We start from the raw sequence: 23,939 nt of genomic DNA, 5'->3' as shown, positions 1-23,939 counted from the left end.
AACCACCTCAATGTATTTCTCCTAATGCTTTTGTAGCACATCCACCTCCACACCACAACACTGCTTCACTTCCTCACTTGTCAGTCTGTCCCTCCATGTAACACCACATGCTCCTCTCAAATAAATCATTTCCAATGCTATCATTCTTGACTTGTGTCCTTCCAACACGGTCCAAGCTTCACTTCCATATGTTGGAGTTGGTATCACAATATTATCATGCAGTGACTTTTTTTAGTTCCCTGCTCACATTCCTATTTCGTATCACTGCTTTCAAAGAACCAGCAACCTTTCTTCCCTGCTGTACCCATTCAAGCACTTCATCCTCTACATTTCCATCCTTACTCACCACACTAACCAAGTACTGTACTTAAATGCACTCATATTTTCCATTTCCTCATCATCCAACCTCACTATCCAATCAGCGACTTTATTTCTCTTGAAAACCACAATTATACTCTTCCCTACATTCACCTTCAGATTCTGTTTCTTACACACTCCCCCAGACTCGTTCACCAAACCTTGCAGCTCCCCTTTGTCTTCACTAACAATTCTGTATCATCTGCCCTCTCTCAATAGGGCCACTCCAACATCCACTGCCATACCATGTATCTCTTTAATAACCCCTTCCATATGCAGACTGAACCACCATGGAGACATGACACATCCCTAAATCAATCCAATATTCAAATGAAAAAATTCATTAAATTCACCATCCTCATGCACTGCAGCCTTAGCACCCTCTCACATACTCTTCACGGCATTCAACAGCTTCACATTTAATCCATATATTTTTTACATTTCCAACATTCCTTGTCTATCCACTTTGTCATATGATTTCTCCAAATCCATGAAGGCTGCATACAACTTGTTTTGCTTCTCTAGAAACTTTTCTACTAACTACCTTAGGATGAATATCTGATCTACACAACCTCTTCCCTTGCTAAAACCTCCCTGTTCTTCTCCAACTAATTCCTCTGTTTTTTCCGTCAGTAAGTACCCAACCATATACTTTCCATATTACACTAAGAAGACAAAGGCCCCTATGATTATCACACACTTCTTTTTCTCCTTTTTCCTTTGTAAAGGGGAATATTATACCTGACTTCCAATCCTCCAGGATTCTACCTTCCTCCCAGGCCATTCCACACATCTTCCATATCCACTCTACTACTAACACTCCTCCGTGGTTCAGCATTTCACCACACACTCCATCAATTCCTGAGGCTTTTCTCATTTAAACTTTCTTCATTGTTTCCACTGCTTTCATCCTACTGATCTCTTCCTCCCTTCTCATCTCCTGAGTTTGAAAGATTTTATTCCTACTAATACCCTTCAATCTGAAGACATTTTAAAATTTTTCTCATACCAATACAGATTATTTAATCTATAGTCTTTCCAAAATAGTGAGATCGTTTGGGTCCCTCAAGGGAATTCCCCGACCCGTGGCTCTGCTGAATCTATGCCAACACACACCTCTCTGTCTCATGTCAGCTATTTACGACTTCTAAATGAAATTAATTTACAGTATATATGCATATAATTCTCTAATAAGACTATATAGTGTAAGAAATGTCTGTTCTTTTAAATAATAACAATGACTTTTTATAAATATCTCAACACTTGGCAACGTTGCTTTCCAACACTGTCACGCTTGTAGGTGAGTCAGTGAGGGTGGGTCAGGTGTCAATCCATAGGTCACTTCCTCTCTGACTGCCATCAAATATGGAAGCTCCTACCCCTGCTACTCGTAGACTTTTTATAGAACTGTGTAGATTTCTTATAGAAATCTCCATAAAATGTTGATTTTGTATGCAGAGAGAGAGAGAGAGAGAGAGAGAGAGAGAGAGGCACAGACAGTCAGGAGGCTTTTCCTCAAATTCAAATAATTCATAAAACACTATAGACCTTTATAGAAATAAATCTACATAAAATGTAGATTTTATATGCAGAGAGAGAGAAGTAGTGAGCTGGGAGTGAGGGTTGTCCCTTGAGCTTTGTCTCTAATCCGATAATTTGCCCAGTACAAAGCATGGCAACATCGCGGGTCAGGGAATTCCCATGACAGACAACGCCCAAACGATCTCGATAATTTGGAAAGACCATAGAACAGAATTCTTTAACTGATGGGGTTAATGAACTCTCTCATAAGCTGAATAAAACTGGTGGATATTAACAAAATTTAAAATAAACCACTGGAGTAATGTGGTCACTGAATAAGGAAGCAAAAAACTGGAGGAATATATTTCTGGCAAACAATATAGCAAAACACTGCTGACATAAAATGAATCATTAATGAACAAACAAACTGTAAATTACTGGAGACTTTAATGAACATGAAAAAGGCGAGAGATGCAGCAGGCCAGTTTGCTTATATTGTGCTAGAAGCATATGTGTAACACTCCATTCAGCTAAAACATGATGCAACAGATGCTGATCAGTAGTGTTTAAGTGTGTGTGTGTGTATATATATATATATATATATATATATATATATATATATATATAGATAGAGAGAGAGAGAGAGAGAGAGAGAGAGAGAGAGAGACTATATATAGATAGATAGACAGATACTACAGTGCTCGTCAGAAGTATGGAGCGCCCTGCGTCCCTCCTGAGAAACAAACCTTTCAACATTGAAAAAACATATAAATAATGCATTTTATTTACCTTTAGTGCTTCGTAGGGTAGCCTTTACATTTCTTCACGGACCTGAGACGTCTTGGAAGTGAAAGGGCGAGGCTCCTGAGGTGCTGGAGCGGTATTTTGTCCCAGGAGTCACGAATGGCGGCTTCCAGCTTAGGTAGAGAGCTCACGTCCTTCCCTTGGAGACTCTTCTTTACGAGGTACCAGAGGTTTTCAATCGGGTTGAGGTCTGGGCTATTTCCTGGCCAGTCTGTCATGAATGATACCTCGCAGTCACGAAGCCAATTGGTGACCGATTTGGCCTTGTGAGCAGGTGCACCGTCCTGCTGAAACACTCGTGCACCTGTTAGCTCGAAGGAGTCTGGTAAATGATCACACAGAAGCTCCAGGTAAACATCCTGATTCACTCTGAGGTTCTTGGGAAGTACAACAAGCTTCCCCAAACCCTTCCCTGAAAAACAACCCCATACTATGAGTGAATCAGGATGTTTAACTGTGCTTTCTACATACCGTGGGTCAAGTGGGTCACTACCTTTGCATGCTCCTCTGTTACAGGTAACACTAAACATTGCCTCATCAGACCACAACACTGACAACCATTGCTCCTCACCCCAATTTAGATATTTATTAGCAAAGGCAAGCCTACGAATTCTCTGGCTGCTAGAGAGAAGAGGCTTTTTCACAGGCCTGTGACTTGTGTAACCAAGCTCATGCACCCTACGAGACACTGTTCTCACTGACACCTCACCAAACACTTCTGGGTTGCTCTCCTTAATTTTCCTTGCACTCACACGAGGATTAAACTCCACTGCACGTTTTAAAACATTAACAGACCTTGGGGAAGTTTTCCTAGGCCTACCAGACCTCGGTTTCTTTGTGGGAACTTCACCACTGTTTTCCTCCCGAAACTGCGCACACCAACGACGCACTGTCGATCGTGCCACACCAACCAATTCACTAATTTCCTTTGTCTGGTGGCCTGCCTCCTTTAGAGCAATGATCTGGGATATGATTTCACTCGATAGTTCACGGGTAGGTGCCATAACAAAGTTTTGAAGGCCAAAACACTGCGGGACACTCGGTAAAAAATGGCGCAATTTGAGAGGGACACTCGGCGGAGTTCCTCTCTCTCAGGCAGCCCGTGGGCGACTGAGGCGGGAACCAACCAGCGCGTCAGAAGGCCCCAGGCTACCGTGACGTCATGCTCGGAGCTCAAACTTGTGGCTCAATTCTTACCCCTAAAAATGGGTGATTCTTTTTGGGCCATAAGTATTGCGCGCCCGGCGGACAACGCTGAATACTTCTGACGAGCACTGTATATATATATATATATATATATATATATATATATATATATACAGTATGTATCTACTGCCAGATGCCATACTCCCATAAGGGGTGGCCATTTGACTTTGAATTAGTTGTTTTATGGGGAGGGGAACTAACCCTTCACCAACCCACTTGTTGACATGTAGGGAGCACGTATGGTTTGGTTATATGGTTACCATCCAGCGTTGTAAATGGTTTCTTGGCTTACAGGAAACTATATACATATACACACACACACACACACACACACACACACACACACACATTACATATATATATACACACACACACACATTACATATATATATACACACACACACACATTACATAAATATTATATATATATATATATATATACACACACACACACACACACACACACATATATATATATATATATACATACACACACACACTCAATCCTCATAAATCGCGACAGTTTAGGTCTGGACCACAGCCGCGATTTACAAATTCCGTGGTTTATAAATAATAACTCTTACGTGAAAAATGAATTTGGGTCTGGACTTTGGCCAACCACCCCCCACAGCACCCTACCTACACCTATCTAGGCACCATCAAACACAAACATACAAATTTAGGAATACTTGGTGCATGTATTTAATAGAATTAACCAATGTTAAGGGATCTCACCTTAATCCTATGACGATATTGCTTAAGTGAATGGAGTGAGGTGGTGTTGGGAAGAACTTAGAACCTCTCAGCATGAGGTGGGGGTGCTCCCTTCTCAACACGACAAATGAGCTCCGAACGTTGACTGTACCACAACGGCGGCTGCTTCTTGATGCCATACTGCTTAGAGCGCTTCATCGGGGGTTCGGGAGGGGCCATGGAAGGTAGGAGGCGGGGGAGAAGGTGCACAAAAAAAGGCAGGTAGCTCTCATACTCCACGGCGATGGTCTGTAGTGTGCGGACTGGCGGGAAGAACAACAACAATGTGGTGGCATTAGTATGCACACTTGCCACCAGGGACGAGTGGTGATTGGTTGCTGGGTCGCGATTTTCAAACTGAATGCCGTGGTTTACGATTCTCCTCGGAAAAGGCCCACTTCGGTGCCTAGGTCCGCGATTTTCGTGACTTAACAGCGATTTAAGGTTGCCGGCAGTCTGACAGCCACTTAGCTGGGATTTACGAATCCGTGATTTATAAACACGCAATTTACGAGGATTGTGTATATATATATATATATGTATGTATATATATATATATATATATATATATATATATATATATATATATGTATATATATATGTATATATACTATCTATCTATCTATTGCCAGACGCCTCAATCCCGTTTGGGGTGGCCACAAACAAATCGCCTCCAAGTCGCCCTGTCCCCTGCCATTTCACTGCCCTGTTCCCAATTCACACCCCCCTCTCTCATACACCTCTCCACCCCATCCCTCCATCTCATCCTTGGCCTCCCCCTCCCTCTTCCCCCCTCCACCTCACTCACATACACTCTCTTCGTCAGTCTTTCACCCTCCATTCTCTCCACATGGCCAAACCACCTCAGTATGTTCCTCATAATGCTTCCTATCACATCCACATCAACACCACAACGCTCCTTTAGATCCTCATTCGTCAGCCTGTCTCTCCATGTGACTCCACAGGCTCCTCTTAAATAACTCATTTCCACTGCTCTCACTCTTGACTTGTGTCCTTCCAACAACGTCCAAGCTTCACTTCCGTACATTAGAGTTGGTATCACAATACTGTCAAGTAGTAACTTTTTCACTTCCATGCTCACTTCCCTGTTTCCTATCACTGCTTTCAAAGAACCAGCAGCCTTTCTTCCCTGCGATTTTCAAACTGAATGCCATGGTTTACGATTCTCCTAGGAAAAGGCCCACTTCGGTGCCTATATATATACATATATGCCAGGCAGGGGGACCATTGATGCCATATTCATTGTTCGACAGCTTCAGGAAAAATATATAGGAAAGAAATGGGAACTATACTTTTTGTTAATTTGGAGAAGGCCTTTGACAGAGAGTACCTAGAGAGGTGGTGAAGTGGGCAATGAGAAAGCTTGGGATTGAGGAATGGCTGGTTAGGGTGGTTATGGCCATGTTATGTGGGTGCATGCACCCAGGTAAGAGTGAATGGAGATTTGAGTGATGAGTTTCCCATAAATGTTGGTGTGCATCACGGGTCAGTTTTGAGTCCCTTGTTTCTCGTGGTACTTGAGGCCCTCTCACATGACTTAAGAAATGGACTCCCATGAGAGATGGTGTATGCTGATTTGGCATTGATTGCAGAGAATGAAAGGGAGGTAGAGAGATGGTATGGGGCACAGGGGCTTAAAAGTAAATGCAGATAAAACAAAAGTGATGGTATCTAGGGATGGTGGCAGTACTGTCAAAGAAAAGGGTGAGTGGCCATGTGCAATTTGCCACATGGGCATGGGAAGTAATTCCATCTTGTATAATGTCTGTGATAAGTGGGTGCATAAGAGATGCAGTGGTACTAGAGGTAGACTGCAATATTATGCTGATGTCATGTGTGCAGTGTATCGGACAGTGCAGGTGGAGATCATCAAGTGTGATAGGATTGAACTTGCTGGTGAGTATCTTGAGTGTGTAGATGAGTTTTGTTATTTGGGAGACATGTTATGTGCTGGAGGTGGGGATGGAGGTAGCTCTGTGGCTAGAGGAAGGAGTGGTTGGAAGAAGTTCAAAGAGCTGTTGCCTTTCCTGACACTGAGAAGGCTTTCCCTTTGTGCTAAGGGATCTTTGTATGCAGCATGTGTTAGAAGCATAATGCTGTATGGTAGTGAGACCTGGGCAGTAAAGGAAAAGGATATTCGCAGGTTCAAATGTGCTGAAATGACAATGATTAGGTGGATGTGCAGTGCGTCCCTGAGTGTGAAGCCTGGGGGGAGCTAGGTTTACAATGGAAAAGTTGAGAGTAGGATGGGACTGGAGTGCACTGGTGTTGTGATAAGGAAAGGTAGAGTGAGATGGTGTGGGCATCTGTGCAGAGGATGAGGGATGATAACTGGGTGCAGAAAGTGAGAAGTGATAATGCTGCGGGTTGGGTTGCGAGAAACAGACTGAAAAAGACCTGGGACGAGGTCATTGAGCATGACCTCAGGGATAAGGGACTGAACAGAGAAGCTGCCAGAGATCGAGCAGCATGGACAGGCGCCATTAGGTGACCAAGGCTGATGAATTCAAGCATACTGAAACCTTAAAAACGTAACAAAATGAACCTGACCCCTGCAACTCACACTTATTCCTCAAGTTTTGCTTCCACTTCCTGCATTTTTAACATGACCTAGGAAAGAAGCAGTAAGTAATGCTGCTGTACTACATATGCAGCGACAATTCCAACGTATTCAGGTAATTTCCCTTTGCAAGTGCTTTCTGGAAAACAATCTGCATATACAGTACAATACAGTAATCCCTCTACCATCCGATGTAATAGAGCCAGAGGCATGTCCGGAAAGTGGTCCCACACGGATAGTGGGCCCCAGCCTCCTGGACTTGTACTTATGGACCCTAACCTAGCCTGACTCAGAAAAACACCTATACAACTCCCTACTGGACATGCATAGCACCTATCTAAGACCCAGTTCACACCAATAAGGGACATAAAAGACTGAAATAAATGCAGAGGAACCAGAGAATGAGGTTTTAGAGGTGAGTATATACAATATTAAAAATTCTGGGTACTTACAACAAGTCCTTGGCTCCCGGACTGGTACTTATGGACCCTAACCTAGCCTAACTCAGAAAAACACCTCCCTACTGGACGTGCATAGCACTTAAGACCCTGTTCACACCAATACGGGACATAAATGAGTGAAATGAGGTTTTATAGGTAAGTATGGAAAATACAGTACAATATGAAACATTCTGGGTACTTACAACAAGTCCCTGGCCATGTCAATGAATAAACCGCCTCCTCTCAGACTCTGACAGTAAAAAGGAGTACCTGAAGCACCTGCAGTACACTGTACATCAAGTCTTGCAATGAACTTAGTCATTTGCACTCATAATTAATTTTCTTAACACTGTGCACTCTAGTCTTACTTGCGCCCCATTGTACCTTAATGAAATCAGTGTTGCACTCTGCACTTAAGTCTTTGCACTCATAATTCCATTTTCTTAACGTTACACACTCTAGTCTAATTTGCACTCCATTGTAAGTTCATAAAATCAGTGTTGCACTCCGCACTGAAGTCTTTGCACTCAGAATTCTAATTTCTTAACCCTGCACACTGTTTTTTTCACTGCACAACACTGTAAATTCCCGTGTGGTCTATGGTGAGTTCTTGCTGTCTATTCACTGTCAGAGTCTGAGAATAGCTGATGCAGGTGGCCTAGGGGTGCATCGCTGGGACATGGTGATGGACTACCCACTGCAGACGACTCTGAAGAGAGGCGCAAACTCACGTCCAGTACCGACTCCACCGTGCCTGATGTGCTGGGCTGTGGCTCAGAGGATGAGGGCCTGTCTTGGGGAGGCAATGGTGTGGAGCCAGGGCTGGGCACAGCGGAGGTCACAGGTCCGAAAAAGCTGTCAATGGTTGACTGATGCAAGGAACGACGATTTTGGCGATTAATGATGCGCTGCCTGAAAGCACGCACTTCCTCCACAAGTCCCAAGGGCCCCATCTCCCTGTCGCAGCCCGGGTGTTCCAGGTAGTCGAGAACGAACTCTACGTGTTCCCGGAGTGCGCTCAGCTTGGGGATGGCTGGTGTAGTGTCACGCTGAGAGGAGTCCACATCATCATCGCCGTCCTTGTTGGAATCTTCAAGCTGGGTACTGACACCTGCAACTGAAGGTGCAATCTCGATATCAGACATGGTCTGATACCCAGGATTGCCCTTGTCATCATCCAACCATTCACACACTTCATCCACATCAACATTGTCGACATGCGCATGTTGACGTGCATGGAAGTCATCCACGTCGAAACCTAGAAAATCGTGCTCCACATCCGTCCCGAGAAGCAGATGAGACCAACCATTTTCTAGAGTCTTGACAGGGACCTCCTTCCATGCACTAACCCAGTTGTAGATTGCAGACTTGATATTGTAGTGGCGAAGGTTTTCCAAAGTCCGCTGGCCTCGCGTGTCCCAGTCCTCCCTGCACTCGTCCTCGTGAACAACCATCACCTCGTCTAGGAACTTCCTTCAGTACAGCCTCTTCGTTGCCAAGATCACCCCTTGGTCCATTGGTTGGATGACAGCAGTTGTATTTGGTGGCATAAACATGCACCTAATGCAGCCATTCTCAGCCACAAAGTCCTTGTCGCACGGGTGGGCAGGTGCATTATCCAAGAGAAGGAGGGCCTTTACCTGGTGGCTCGGGATTCCCGGTGTATTTGTCTGGTAATGGATGACCTTGACGAAATGGCGGTGGAACCAGTCTTTGAAGATCTGGGCAGTGAACCAAGCCTTCAAAAAATGGTACCAAACGACAGGAAGGACATCCATCACCCCACGAAGACATCGAGGCTGCTTTGCATGGCCAACAATAACAGGCTTGTGCCAGTGCACGCTGTTAGCATTGGCACAACACAAAGCAGGTATCTGTTGCTCAGCCACAAAGTCCTTGTCGCACGGGTGGGCAGGTGCATTATCCAAGAGAAGGAGGGCCTTTACCAGGTGGCTCGGGATTCCCAGTGTGTTTGTCTGGTAATGGATGACCTTGACGAAATGGCGGTGGAACCAGTCTTTGAAGATCTGGGCAGTGAACCAAGCCTTCAAAAAATGGTACCAAACGACAGGAAGGACACCCATCACCCCACGAAGACATCGAGGCTGCTTTGCACGGCCAACAATAACAGGCTTGTGCCAGTGCATGCCGTTAGCATTGGCACAACACAAAGCAGGTATCTGCTGCTTGGAGAGCTTGCAGTCAGGTACACGCTTCTCCGTCTCCGCGGCTTGTGTGTTTGTTGGCAATGAGCAATAGAATAAACCAGTTTCGTCAGCGTTGTTGACTTGACCGAAAGTGAGGCCCTCCCTGTCGATCAAGCCCTTCACCTTGTGCCGAAACTTCTCTACTCCATCCAAGTTGGCATCCAAAGCTTCGCCATGGGACTTACAGTTGGTTAGGCCATGTCGTAATTTGAACACGAAGAACCAACCCTCAGATGCCTTGAAGTCTAGGGCATCGTGATGCCTTGTGAACTTCTCAGCAGCAGCCTTCAGCTCCGTGCCACACACCAGCAGCACTTTGTTGTTAATACCAAATCAACGTGAAGCGCTTGACCTCAGCATACCGGGAAGTAAACATCATCTTCCTCTCCATGTTGCGTTTGTTCTTCGATGAGAAGTCAGCTGTGTACTGCACGAGTTTGTCAATGGATCTCTTGATATCAAACAAAGCAGATCGGGCCAGGATGAATTCATGGAGGATGCACGAGGTTGACCATCCCGCGTCCACCTTGTCCAATATCTCCCTCTTCTTCTCCAGAGTCAAAAGCACTCTCTTCCTCTTCTCAGGCGGCGGGGCCATCATCACACGCACCAACAGGAGGCAAGAAAGCAGCAGGAGAGCCTGCAGCAAGTAGGGCACCACCACAAAAGTGAGCACGTGGGCGGCCATGATGAAGGAGAGCTCTAGTGGATGGCGGCGGAACTACGCACCAAAACACTGCTGGTCCACGCCATGCGCGCTGAGTTCAAATTGCAGGGGGGGAAAAAGTCGTGTTTTGTGTGTGTGTGTGTGTGTGTGTGTGTGTGTGTGTGTGTGTGTGTGTGTGTGTGTGTGTGTGTGTGTGTGTGTGTGTGTGTGTGTGTGTGTGTGTGTGTGTGTGTGTGTGTGTGTGTGTGTGTGTGTGTGTGTGTGTGTGTGTGTGTGTGTGTGTGTGTGTGTGTGTGTGTGTGTGTGTGTGTGTGTGTGTGTGTGTGTGTGTGTGTGTGTGTGTGTGTGTGTGTGTGTGTGTGTGTGTGTGTGTGTGTGTGTGTGTGTGTGTGTGTGTGTGTGTGTGTGTGTGTGTGTGTGTGTGTGTGTGTGTGTGTGTGTGTGTGTGTGTGTGTGTGTGTGTGTGTGTGTGTGTGTGTGTGTGTGTGTGTGTGTGTGTGTGTGTGTGTGTGTGTGTGTGTGTGTGTGTGTGTGTGTGTGTGTGTGTGTGTGTGTGTGTGTGTGTGTGTGTGTGTGTGTGTGTGTGTGTGTGTGTGTGTGTGTGTGTGTGTGGGGGGGGTGGGGGGGTTTGGGATTATTAGATCCCGGGACCAAAATGTCCGGTACGTGGGGTGTTCGGAGTGTGGGTGTCCAGATAGTACGGGGATTACTGTATATACAATGACGCATATTATGGGTGATCAACACCAGCCAGTCTGACTAAGCAGATCCATCAACCACAGGCAATCAACTGCCCCTACAGGGTCATCCTGTGCAGTGAACTGATGTTTGCAAGTGGCTGACAGCATCTCATCAGGGTGAGGCACAGGGAAAGTTGTGAAAGTCTGGTTCCTGGATGGATGCTGCATCTGCATCCCCACCCAGTTAGCTGGGGCGCCATAGCAGGTCCATCGTCCCATTATTTGGTTATATGGTTACCATTCAGCATTGTGAATGGTTTCTTGGGTTGCAAGAAACATAAGGCTTGTCACTCAGTGCAGAGCCAATTGAAGTGGAGTGAAGGCTTAAAAAGACAGGATGGAAAAGGAAAAGTAGGAGAGAAGAGGACAGACAAAACAATGCATGTAGCATTGCTATCAATGTTGTTTGTTCATAACACAATAATGGTCTTGCCAATTTTCTCTAATCTGACATCTTGGTTGCTGGCTTACTCATCCAGCTCCACCAAATTTGGTGATTATGCAATCCCCTCCCCCCCCCCACTCCCACAGACTACTGAGAAGGCCCATATTACTGCTCTGATGATCCCACACCTTGTTTGTCCCACCAACTAAATTTCTAAGTATTCATTTTTCCATATATCCATTTCTGGCTTGCTACTCTAACCTTAACAATAGATATACTGTATAATAAATTCATGCTACTTTTGCTCAACCCAGGTCAGGCCTAGTCCAGCAGACCAGCCAACTGCAGGTACGCAACTGCCTTTATGAGGTCTTCCCATGTTCCCCATGCTAATGATGATGTGTCAGTCATACCGTGGAATGTGTTGTGTTGTGCTTCAATGTGTGGGTTATGTTATGTGGTCCAACCCTAAAAGTGGGGCACATGTCATCTATGATTCCACCCAATTAGGCTTAAATTTGGACATCAACCAGGCCACCTCATTTTCATTCATTGATTCATTCATCATCTAATCCAGTGTTTCCCCATGTGAAGCACAGGAGCCTGGGGCTAGGCAAGTTGGTCCTGACATTTACGATGAGGCTGGTCACTCTCAACTTAAATGTCCAGACCAACTTGCCTAGCCTTGGACTCTTACATTACTCGTGAGGCAACACTGGATTCAATGAATGAATGAATGAATGAATGAAAATGAGGTGGGCTGGGTTATGTCCAAATTAAGCCTAGGCAGATGAAGCTGATCACCTCTATTTAAGGATATTTCTGATGGGTGGATGTTGGGAGAGGGAACTTGTTGTAGTGTTCTGACTGAGGTGTTGTATTGCCCTGTGAATGAAATGAGGATGTATATATCTTCATTGCTATATTGGGGTGTCCGTAATGGGCAATATGAATGGAGGAGTAGGCACTGGTCCTGAAGATGACATACTGGGTTGTAATGGAGAAACCGGAGGAAAATGAAATGGGAACCGAATGAAGGACATGTGTTAGGAAAGGAGGTTACACATTTGTAACTCATATTTCAAACACAAGGATGCACATAAATATACATGGTATACAGGGAATGGAGATCGTGTTGAAAGGAGCCTGATTGAATACGTGCTCGTAGAGAGGTCGATGCTGGGAATGGTTGCTGATACAGGGGGTGTGAGAGGATGATGTGGAGGTCTGTCAGATCATATGATTGTGGTATGCAAGATCAAACTGAGAGGAGTGAGATGGACCAGGAGAGAGGAGCAATCAGGGAGGAAGACTTGAAGTCGAGATGCTGAGGATCAAAGAAATGGCAGATGAATACAGGACCAAAGTAGGGGAGGAGTTGGAATCAGTGAACTGGAATGAAATGGATCTGGATGGCCTGTGGAATGCTTATAGGGATTGCTTTGTTAGGAAGGCTAAAGCATGAAAGCCTGGTGAATGTGAAAAGGGAGCAGAGCTGCTGTAAACATGGCTGGTTTGGGGTGTGTGCAAAGAATGAATGCAGTGCCAGGAAATGTGACACTTGCAATGGTGAACACTGTGAAGTGCCGGTGGCTGAAAAATAGAAAAGCAGCTAGGGTTGATGAGATGTATGCAGAGATGATTAAGTGTAGTTGAGACAGCGGAATGAAGCGCTTGTTGGAGATAATTAAGAAGGCATGGATGAGTGAAACTGCGCCAGCAGAGTGGAAAAAGGCTGTGATTGTACCCCTGTACAAAAATAAAGGTGAACGAAGTGAGTGCAAGAATTATCGTGGCATAAGTTTATTGAGTGTTGCAGGAAAGGTATATGGAAGAATTATTAGAGAGAGAGAGAGTGAGAGAGAGAGATATCAGAAGTCCTAGTGAGTGATGAATAGAGTGGCTTTACGAGTGGCAGAGGATGTGTGGATCAAATATTTGCAGAGACAGATAGCAGAAGGCTTGTGAAAAGGATTATAAGATGTTTATGGCATTTCTGGATCTGGAAAAAGCATACGACAAAGTAGACGGAGAAGGATTGTGGAAGGTTTTGCGTATGTGAGGTGTAGATGGTAAGCTGCAAGGTGCCATCAAGAGTTTTTATGATGGTAGTAAGGCATGTGTAAAGGTACATGGGCATTTAAGTGATTGGTTCAAGATCAATGTAGGTGTGCGACAAGGCTGTGTGATGTCCCTCTGGTTGTTCAATGTATGTATGGACAGGGTGGCAAGAGAAGTTAAAACACGAGTAATGGAGAGATGGATGGTGTTGGTAATGAATGGTGATGGATGGAATATCTTAAATTTGTTGTATGCTGATGATGCAGTGCTACTTGCATATACCGGACAAGAACTTTGTAGACCGGTGCAGAGTTTTGCTAATGTCTGTGAACACCAAGCCTTGAAAGAAATGTAGAAAAGAGTAAACTGATGGTGGTCAAGAGACAAAGTGACTCCCAGTATGATGTTACAGTCAACGGAGAGAGACTGAATTGGTGAGAGTTCAAATACCTGGATACAGTGATTGATAAGAGAGGAAAATGTGCAAAAGAGGTGAAAAGTAGAGTGGCACAAGGAAGGAAAGTAGCTGGTGCTATGAAGGCCTTCATAAGAAATAGAGGCTTGAGTGTTGCAGCTGCATGAGGCTTACATGATGGAGTGTTAAGGCCAACTTAACATATGGGTGTGAGACAATGGTGTGGCATGAAACCGATATGTCAAGAGCAACAACAGTGGAGATGGGACTGCTGAGGAATGTATGTGGAGTACAGAGAGTGGATAGGATACAAAATAATGCCATTTGTGAAAGACGAAGAGTGAGGAAGTCTGTGGAGTGTACTGAGATGGTATGGTCATGTGGAGAGAATGAATAACAACAAAGTGGCAAAAAAGGTAAATCTGAGCAAATTTGAAGGAGGAAGGAGGCGAGGTAGGCCAAGGAGAAGATGAAGGGATATTGTGGATGAGTGTATGAGGAAGAGAGATATGAAGTCATCAGAACAGGGGACTGACAAGAGATCGAGCTGGCTGGATGAAATGTTGTGAGAAGAAGTGCATGATCAGGGATCTGTCTCCCCTTTTTAATGTGACAGCATTCAGACTGACACTATCGGATATGTTTATGTGAAGCTACAGAATGTGGTGAAAGTTTTTTAGCGTATCTGATAGAGCCAGGATTCCAGAGGTCTGAATGTTGAGTGAATGATGCATGGCCCATTAGATTGGGCAAACTTGGGCTGTCTGGACATGCTACTCCTCACCCAGCTCTCTGGTGGGAAAGGGGGACTGGATGGCAAGGATGATGATGATGACCTCTGATGGGTGGATACTGGGAGGGAAAGTTTGTTGCATAGTGTTCTGATCCACGTGTTGTACTGCCCTGTGAATGAAATGATGTACCGGTATGTATCTTTATTGCTATACTGGGGTGTCCAGAGGTGGGACGTTATTGAAGAGGGTCTGATCTGTTAACCCTTTAACCGCGGGTGTCATCCCAGAATGACATTGCAAAAACTGGACCAAACCGCGAGTGTCATTCTCGAATGTTTGTGAATATTTTGAATACCGCGCGTTTTTTCCGTGCACCAATTGTTTCAAGGGAGAGTAGCTATTAAGTTCTTTCACTCCAGCCAACCCCCACCTCCCTCCTCCCACCCCCCGGGCCCCCCACCTCCCACCCCCTGGGCCCCCCACCCCACCCCTGACCAAACATGCATCAGCATCTGTCCAGCTGTGTGAGTGACAACACCGCTGATGTGGCAGTGAAGTGCGGGCAATTACAGTGCTTTTTACCTGCCTCAGTGAACACAGAGTGGGTGTTTATCGTATGTGCAGTGTTCATATATGTTTATAGTATTATTATCAGAATGAGGTTGGCATTTGGTAATGGTGTGTGAACGAAAAATAGTGATTACAACACCGCTGATGTGGCAGTGAAGTGCGGGTAATTACAGTGCCTTTTACCTGCCTCAGTGAACACAGAGTGGGTGTTTATCGTATGTGCAGTGTTCATATATGTTTATAGTATTATAAGGCATTTGGTAATGGTGTGTGAGTGAAAAATAGTGATTTTAGATCGCTCACTTCTAATGGCACTGCCCATCCAGTGATAGTCAACGAAATCATGAAACCTACATCATTGCAAAGCCGAAGGTTAGTACTTTCTAATGGTACCTTATTTTTTGCTCTAGATTTATTCTGTGCAGAGTTATAAAGGTTTAAAGTTTCTTTACATTTTGGCTGGAACCCCCGCGGTAGAGGCCAGTCGGGGCAAAACAATAGCCGCGGTTAAAGGGTTAATGTCTGTGTGGTGATTGCTTTGGTCTGTCAATGTCTGTATGGTGATTGCTTTGGTCTGTCAATGTCTGTATGGTGATTGCTGTATGTGTCTGGTTGTGTTATGCATCTGTCATATAATGACAGGGGCATTCTGTTAGCACAGGCTGCCACATAAAACTGAGTGCCTCTCGTCAGGATATTTTCTAATAGGAAGAACTTTGGTTCCAAGGTGTAAGTCAGCTGAGGGAATGGCACTGGTGCAACCCGTGAAAATACATAAAGGATCATTCCATGCCAAATCAACAATTTGAAAAAATTTCCCAGGTCACTTCCTCAAAAAAATCTAAAAAAAATTACTGTTATTACACATGCAAAAGTCATGGAAAAATCCCAAATTTTAGTTCTCTGACATGTGTGGTTTTTGAGATACACCCGTTAAAAATTTACTATATTTTTGCACATTTACAAAAATTAGCTTTGGAACCAAGTTTGGGCATCTGTAACATCATTACTTATTATGAAAGACATCTGAGATTTCACACAAAGGGTATATATCAACCACAGAATTTATATCTGGTGTCATTTGTGGTATATTTGCCTCTCATACTTTTTCTTATATAAAGCTCTAAAAATAAAAAAATCCAAAATTTTCCTTGATGGCTGCTTTTTAAAAAATTCAGTTTAAAATTACAACTATTACAAATGGCTAATAGGTTGGCATTTCACTACGATGACAGTTAAACTGGAACTTCTTGTTAATTTGGCATGGAATGACCCTAAAGCATTCTTCTGCATGATCTGCAAGAAGTAGTACTGAGTTTAAGATAGGATGGGGGTCCATGTCGGGGAGAAACAGTATATCACTGCTCTGATATCTTGTTGGTAGAGAAGAGAGTGTAAATAACATGATTACTGTATATAACTATCAATCACATTTCAGAAAATCACATTCTTCCATCAAACAAACAATCCAAGCTGCATGTAAGATTATACTTATTAAATCATAATTTAGAAACTGACCTCCTGACAGCAAGGCCACCAACCAGCTTGTAGCGCAGTGATTCAGCCTGGGCAATGGCACACAACCCACGCTGGGCCACCTTTTCAGCATACAGCTCTACTGATCCTTCAGGAAAACCAAACCTCTTCTGCACTAGCGAGGTGAGCTCACGGATCCTTCGTCCCTTCTCACCTGTACAGATGGTGGCAGTAAGTGAAATACCAGTGCTGACAGTGATGTAATAAGGATAATATCCATAAAAAGAGGGTTGAGGATAACAGCTTGTTCACAGACCTAACTAACATTCAGTTATTATTTTCCCCCTCCTTTTATAGGAATGGTAAAGTAATAAAAATAATCATTCTGACCATTTTCTCCCACCTGGTGGTTGTGTGTATATATACATTTATATATAAATATATATATATATATATATATATATAGTTGTACATACTCAGGTGGAGAACAACAGCACGCCCAGTGACAAACCACATGATCATTCAGACTCTAGCAATCTTAGTTACACCGCATTATAAAGCAAATAATATAAATACTGTACTCTTACAACAAGCTAATGGTTAAATGTGCATAAAAGTGCACAGAAAGCTGCTTAAGTACCTGTGCTGTTAAACCCCTTCATACGATATGGATTATTTTTGTCTTGCTACCTGGATGATAAAGTGGCCCTTTATCCCATCAGTAACTTAATGACTTGACAAAAGCTCAAAGGCTCATGGAGATGAGCACCATGGCTAAGTGCATCATGGTGTATGCTCCTAACTTTACCGTTCAATGATTTCGTTTAGCTTGTGAAAGGCCTATCAACATGAAAGTTAACAAAGGCACTATCGAACCCCTCCAAATTTAAAATTCTAAAATGAGCTGAATAAGTCTGGTGAATGCAAGAACATAAGGTTTTCTCATGGCACGGGATAATAAGCTAAACTTTATACATCCATTCATCTATCATTCAATCCTATGTTGCCCCATCAGAAGCGTAGGAGCCCGGGATAAGGCAAGTTGGTCCTGACATTTAAGATGAGAGTGACCAGTCTCACTCATCCCTGAGTGGCATTATGTGGGCAATAAACCCTGACCACCCCTTGGATATAAACCTCCACTGGCTCAATCTGACTGGAGCGCAACAAGTACCCACTTAACCACCAGGCGCCAAAATTTGGTTATATGGTTGCCACCCAGCGTAGTAAATGGTTTCCTGGTGTACAAGAAACCATTTGGCTTGTCACTCAGTGTAGAGTCCACCCACAGGCAGAAGGAAGAGTAAAGAATGAATGAAAAAAAGACAGGAGCATAATATCACCCACAGGCAGAAGGAAGAGGAAAGAATGAAGGAAAGAAAGACAGAAGAGGATGGAAGGAAAGAAGGATGGAGGATAGGAAAGGGCAGACACCCAAAAGCAGTACTACACTGAGTGAGCGGATGGTGGGCGCCCCCACCTACTACAATATTATTAAAATCAAATATTAACAGAACAGCACAAGAAAATATTGCAGTGGTAACTTGTGGGTATGTAACTCCTAATTTTTATAGAAAAGCCTCTTACCTGTTCTCTTAACTCCTACATTATATTCAAAAATATAAAAACCATTACAAATACACTTTCTATAGTTACTGTATGATCTATTCACTAATGACTAGTTCCCACCTGACAGAATGGCTTCTGCTAATACTCAAACCAAATGGAAGCTGAAAATACTGTAACTGACTGTAAAGTGATAAAATGCACTATTTCCCTACTACTATAGTTGTAGTAGTAGCAGCGGCAGCAGCAGCAACACAGTATCCATGGTCTATCTGGCCGAGTGGACACATGAATTGCTGGCAAGCAATTACCCCTGCAGGGCTACTCCAAACAATGAACTGATATGCCCTTGCAGTGGACAGTGCCTCCCCACAGTGAGATATGGGGAAGAGTGTGAAGGTTTGGTTGCTGGATGGAAGTCGCATCCGCATCTTCATCCAGTTAACAAGGGTACCACACAGACTTCATATCACTCCGTTGTTTGATTATCGTCACTCAATGTACACCTATGGAAGTAGCCATAAGCCAACACTACAGTATATTCAGGTGATAAAGGGCACCACCATCGACTAGAGAAATGCTGTAATGTATTTTATCAGTTTTCAACAAGTTAGTTATTTCTGACTGCATTTAATTTGAGTAACCACAGAAAGAATTCTAAGGTCAATGAAGGTAAAAAAAATTTCTGCCATTTTTTACCGTACAAATAGAATTCACATAATTCAACAATAAGACAAATAAAGGCATATTTGTTATGGTTTAGCTGACCTAAAGGTTTTCATTTAAAAATTATATTCCTCCTAGGTTCAAGCAACTTTTCAGATGTGATAAACTGCAACTGGACTGACAAGTCAATAAATACTCCAGTGATGACTGGAATAATGAAAGTGGTAAAATGTGATACTATACGCAGTTAACCACAAATTACTGCTGCCTACTGTAATTTGCCTTATTTTGATTCTCACTGGTGTTGATTTCAGACTATAGTCCTTTTACTTTAAGTTGGCCAAGATTTTCATCCTTCTGCAGCTTATTTCATGTAACTCAGTTGAATAATATGAAAATACTATAAATCTACCACCTTTCCACAGCACTTGTATTCTAGTGTTAATCTGTAAGTACATCTCTACATTCAGGAGGGGGGGGGGGGGCAAGTATAAGCCAACTACGAGTAAAAGGAGTATAGTTCTTAACACACCTGAACTAGCACGGTACCATTATAAAATGCAAACCATGCATTATACCCGTATAACCTTAACTTAGTCCAGTTTTTCAGTCTATTTGATGTAGCTCAGCAACAGATTTATAAATTACTATTGTTCTACATCCTTTCACCCCACTTCTTCATAGCTAATATCATCTAATGTCCATCCAACTTTAAAACAGAGCATTCAAGATGGAGAGACTGCAATTTTAGGCCAAGTTAAAGAAAAGGAGAATAGTTTTTCAATGAATATGGATGAGAATCCTGATTTTTTTTTTTTTAAGTGCCAAAAAACTAGGAAGGTTAACCCTTTCTTTACCGGAAATGTGTTTTGATGTACCCCTGTATATCGCTTGTAAACACCCGTGAGACACAGGAACCGCAACCGTGGTATACTGGTACACCCTCTAATGAATGGCAGCTTATGGGCCTCACGGTAGCCCAGTAAGGCTATGTCTGAGGACCTCGTGATAGCAACAGCACTGTGTTTTAACATCAAAGACTGTGACGAAGTTCTGACGAATTCTGACATCATAAGATATGCCATGACTGAGTTGCGGTGGCACCAATGGCTTGCTCACTCATCTGTGATGTAACCTCTCCTAGATCAATCATTATTTTATTTTAATTCCTACTACAGATATCGTATAACATTATCCGCTAACATACAGCAAAATTTACACCCCTTGGCCTGCCTGAGAGAGCCAGTTACCACGCACTTGACCACGAGAGAGGGTGTACAGGATATTTTTCTCTCATGGCGTCTCTGGCGGATTCCGACAGTGACGAGTTTATTCTTCATGAGGATGCTCATTTAGATGTATCAGATGATGATGAAGCAGTGTCTGATGTGTCAGTAGATGACTATGATCCTGAAAATGATAGCGCGGTTGGTGTGAGTGAGGAGGAGGAGGAAATTAGTAGTAGACTGTAGCACCAGTCGAGCAGGGCAGTACTCCCAAGGTGAATGGAAAGCTGATGACAGGGAGAGCTGGAGCTCCCGTTTCATCAGCCCTCGGGACTAGGTCCCGACCATCCCCCTTTGCTGAACTTCTTCAGTGTCTCAGTAACACAGAGTAGGCCAGCATGCTCTCCAATACACGTTTATCTAACTATCAACACCAAACTATGCACAGTACACACCACACTTCCCTTTCCAAAATTTAAAAAATCATGGCAGCAAAACACATGGCCTCGGAGTCCCCCCTTGGACCATAAATGCCCCCACCTTCCGCCCCTCTCCCGGTGACAACTTGCGATGCCTGGAACCACTGTCTGACTCTCTTCTTCATTATTTCTACAACATTCGCAGCCTTTCCTCTAACTTTTGCTCAGTTGAGCACCACCTCTCCTTCTCTAAACCTCACCTTCTTTTTCTAACTGAGACTCAGCTGTCTGAGGCAACTGACATCAGACCCTTTTCTGTATCCTCCTACTTTCTCTACACTCATTTCAAAGCCAAAGGTGGCTGTTGTGTATATATACGCAACAACTTATTTTGCTCTTGTGTTCCTGAACTCGATTCTTCTGAATTCTCTGCACTCTGGCTCCGGCTTTCCTGTCATTCTCTGACTAAATATATCTGCACTGTTTACTTATCTCCTAATTCTACTGACTATCAAAAATTCTTTGATTATCTTACTTCTACGATGGAACACATTCTATCCATTTCTCCTTTCTCTGAAATCTCCATTCTAGGAGATTTCAATGTTCACCACCACCTTTGGCTCTCCTCTCCTTTCACTGATCCACCTGGTGAACTAGCCTACACCTTTTCTATCCTTAATGACCTAGAGCAGCTTGTACAACACCCTACTCGTATCCCTGACCGCCTTGGAGAGACCTCCAACGTACTTAACCTCTTCCTTACAACTAATCCTTCTGCTTACACTGTTAATCTTTTCTCTCCGTTGGGCTCCTCCGATCACAACCTTATCACCTTAACCTGGCCTATCGCTCCGGTACGGCCTGCGGACCCTCCAAAGAAACGTCATCTGTGGCACTTTGGAGCTGCGGATTGGGAGGCCCTCAGGCAGTACTTTTTAAATTTTCCCTGGAATAATTATTGCTTCCATGGCCGGGAGCCATCTGGGTGTGCCTTGAACATTACAGAGGTTATTCTCTGAGGCATGGAAGCATACATTCCTTTCTCATATCCTCTGACTAATGCAAGAATGCCTTGGTTTAATCACGCTTGTTCTAATGCTGTCCGCAACAAGGAGAGGGCCTATAAAAGGTACCAGAGCCAACCCACCCGAATCACATCTTTTATACATTTCTGCCCGGAATCGTGCTAAGTCTGTTCTTCGCTCTGCTAAAAATAATTTCATCCGTACTAAAAGCAGTGAAACGGCGGGGGACAGGGCGACTTGGAGGCGATTTGTTTGTGGCCACCCCAAACGGGATTGAGGCGTCTGGCAATAGATAGATAGATAAAAGCTCTCAACTCTCTAACTCGAATTCTTCCCGCTCCTTCTGGCACCTTGCCATAAACCTTTCTAACAACTTAACCTCATCATCCTTCCCTCCTCTTTTCTACTCTGATGGCTCTGTAGCTATTTCTTCTACTGATAAAGCAGATCTCTTTGCTCAGACTTTCTCCTCCAATTCCACCTTAGACGATTCCGGTGCTGTTCCTCCATCACTTCCCCCCTCTGACTTCCTCATGGCTGACATTAAAATGTCTTCAGCTTACGTATTTTCTGCCATCACAGGCCTCAATACTAATAAGGCATATGGGCCTGATGGAGTCCCTCCTGTTGTTCTCAAGAACTGTGCTTCTGTGCTTACATCCTGCCTAGGCAAACTCTTTCACCTTTGTACCTTTCCTTCTTGCTGGAAGTTTGCTAGCATTCAGCCAGTCCCAAAGAAGGCTGACCATTCCCAACCCTTTAACTATCATCCAATTGCTTTAACATCCTGTATCTCAAAAGTTTTCGAGTCAATTCTTAACCCCTTAACCACGGGGCGTCACTTTCATGACGCTTGGGAGCAAGGGATCATACTGCGGGGCGTCGCTTTTGTGATTCTGTGTTATTTTGAATTCACCCGGGCTTCCAAGTGGGGGCTTGTATCATCTATCAGTACTGCCAATGTCCAACACTAGTCAGCACTCCTAATCTCATTTGTACTCCCATCCATTGTTGACAATTTAGCCATTTCTCCCCCTTCTTGACTCCCCTCCCTACCCCCCCTCCATTACACTATCCTCTCGCCTGCCCGGCCGTGCTACGCCAAGTAAATCTTCCCTGGAATTTTTCACTGATTTCATCCATTGAAATAAGCCCTATGCCCAATTCTTATACCAAATAATATATACAAGAAAGAAATAAGGTAAGTGAGAGTGCCATACACCTGGAATTGGCTAATTATCACCTGACAACACCTCACGTGCACTCGTTCGCTAATTTTCGCTGTTTTTTTCCCCTTGAAATATGCCATATAATCTATTTTCGTAATAAATATACATGTAAGGAGGGAAGGGAGAAGCCTAAGTGATATTTACATTCACCTGGAACTACCTAATTTACAATGTATTATCTAGATTTCCTGCCAATCATTTCAGTGAAATACATAGCTGTTTCAAGAGCTACGTTGGTAGTACTGAATAACCCCCTAAGTAGGCCTCAACCCGGGCCGGCCCTCCTTTATCAGGTCTCTCTCATCTTCCGACGAGGAGGTACGGCTCATCCTCTTGCTGACTTCAGGGCCTTTTTTTCACCCTCATGCAAAGGGCCCTGTGACCTTTACCCCCTACTAAACCTCGTGTGGAAAGAGGTAAAGGGCTGACAATTGATAAAAGAGTGACTACGATCTTTCTATTGAGTAAAACAGTGCAAGTGGAATTGTAAATAATGTGTAAACAGCAAGTGAAAGTAATGAATGTAAATATACGTGAACAATGGAAAATAGTTTTATAAGTTACTTCAAGTGACAGTGCATAACACAGTGTAAATAAAATAGAAATGTAAATAACGTAAATAGAAATGTAAATGAGTAGTATTATAAGAATACGAGTATATACCCTAGGAGTAATGAAAGTGAAAGTTTCACTATAGCATGTCTGAATACTATGAGTTATGAGAGTGAAGATGAAAGTGACATTCACTCTCAATGCCAGTATACAGGACGAGAAAGTGAATGCTACGTATTTTACTGAAAGAAATTGAATCCCTACAGTGACAATAAACTAATACTACTGAAGGAAACTTATGGATTAAGACTGTAGATATATATAAGTGTTATATTGTAA

At 43.7% G+C, this 23,939-nt stretch overlaps 1 protein-coding gene across 1 annotated transcript in view; it reads right to left on the bottom strand.

Annotated features, from left to right (window-relative positions):
* The window catches only part of RpS3 (ribosomal protein S3), a 51,487-nt gene that overhangs the window by 18,335 nt on the left and 9,213 nt on the right, over positions 1-23,939 (bottom strand). Inside the window, exon 3 of the mRNA XM_080268181.1 lies at positions 16,960-17,131. Coding sequence (XP_080124307.1) covers positions 16,960-17,131 — 172 coding nt within the window. The remainder of the gene's footprint in view (positions 1-16,959; positions 17,132-23,939) is intronic.

Source organism: Coenobita brevimanus, chromosome 26 (genome assembly GCF_032717465.1).
Source record: "Coenobita brevimanus isolate Jiangsu-jjx chromosome 26, ASM3271746v2, whole genome shotgun sequence".
Classification (NCBI taxonomy): Eukaryota; Metazoa; Arthropoda; class Malacostraca; order Decapoda; family Coenobitidae; genus Coenobita; species Coenobita brevimanus.
This window is presented reverse-complemented; position numbering and strand designations above follow the sequence as displayed.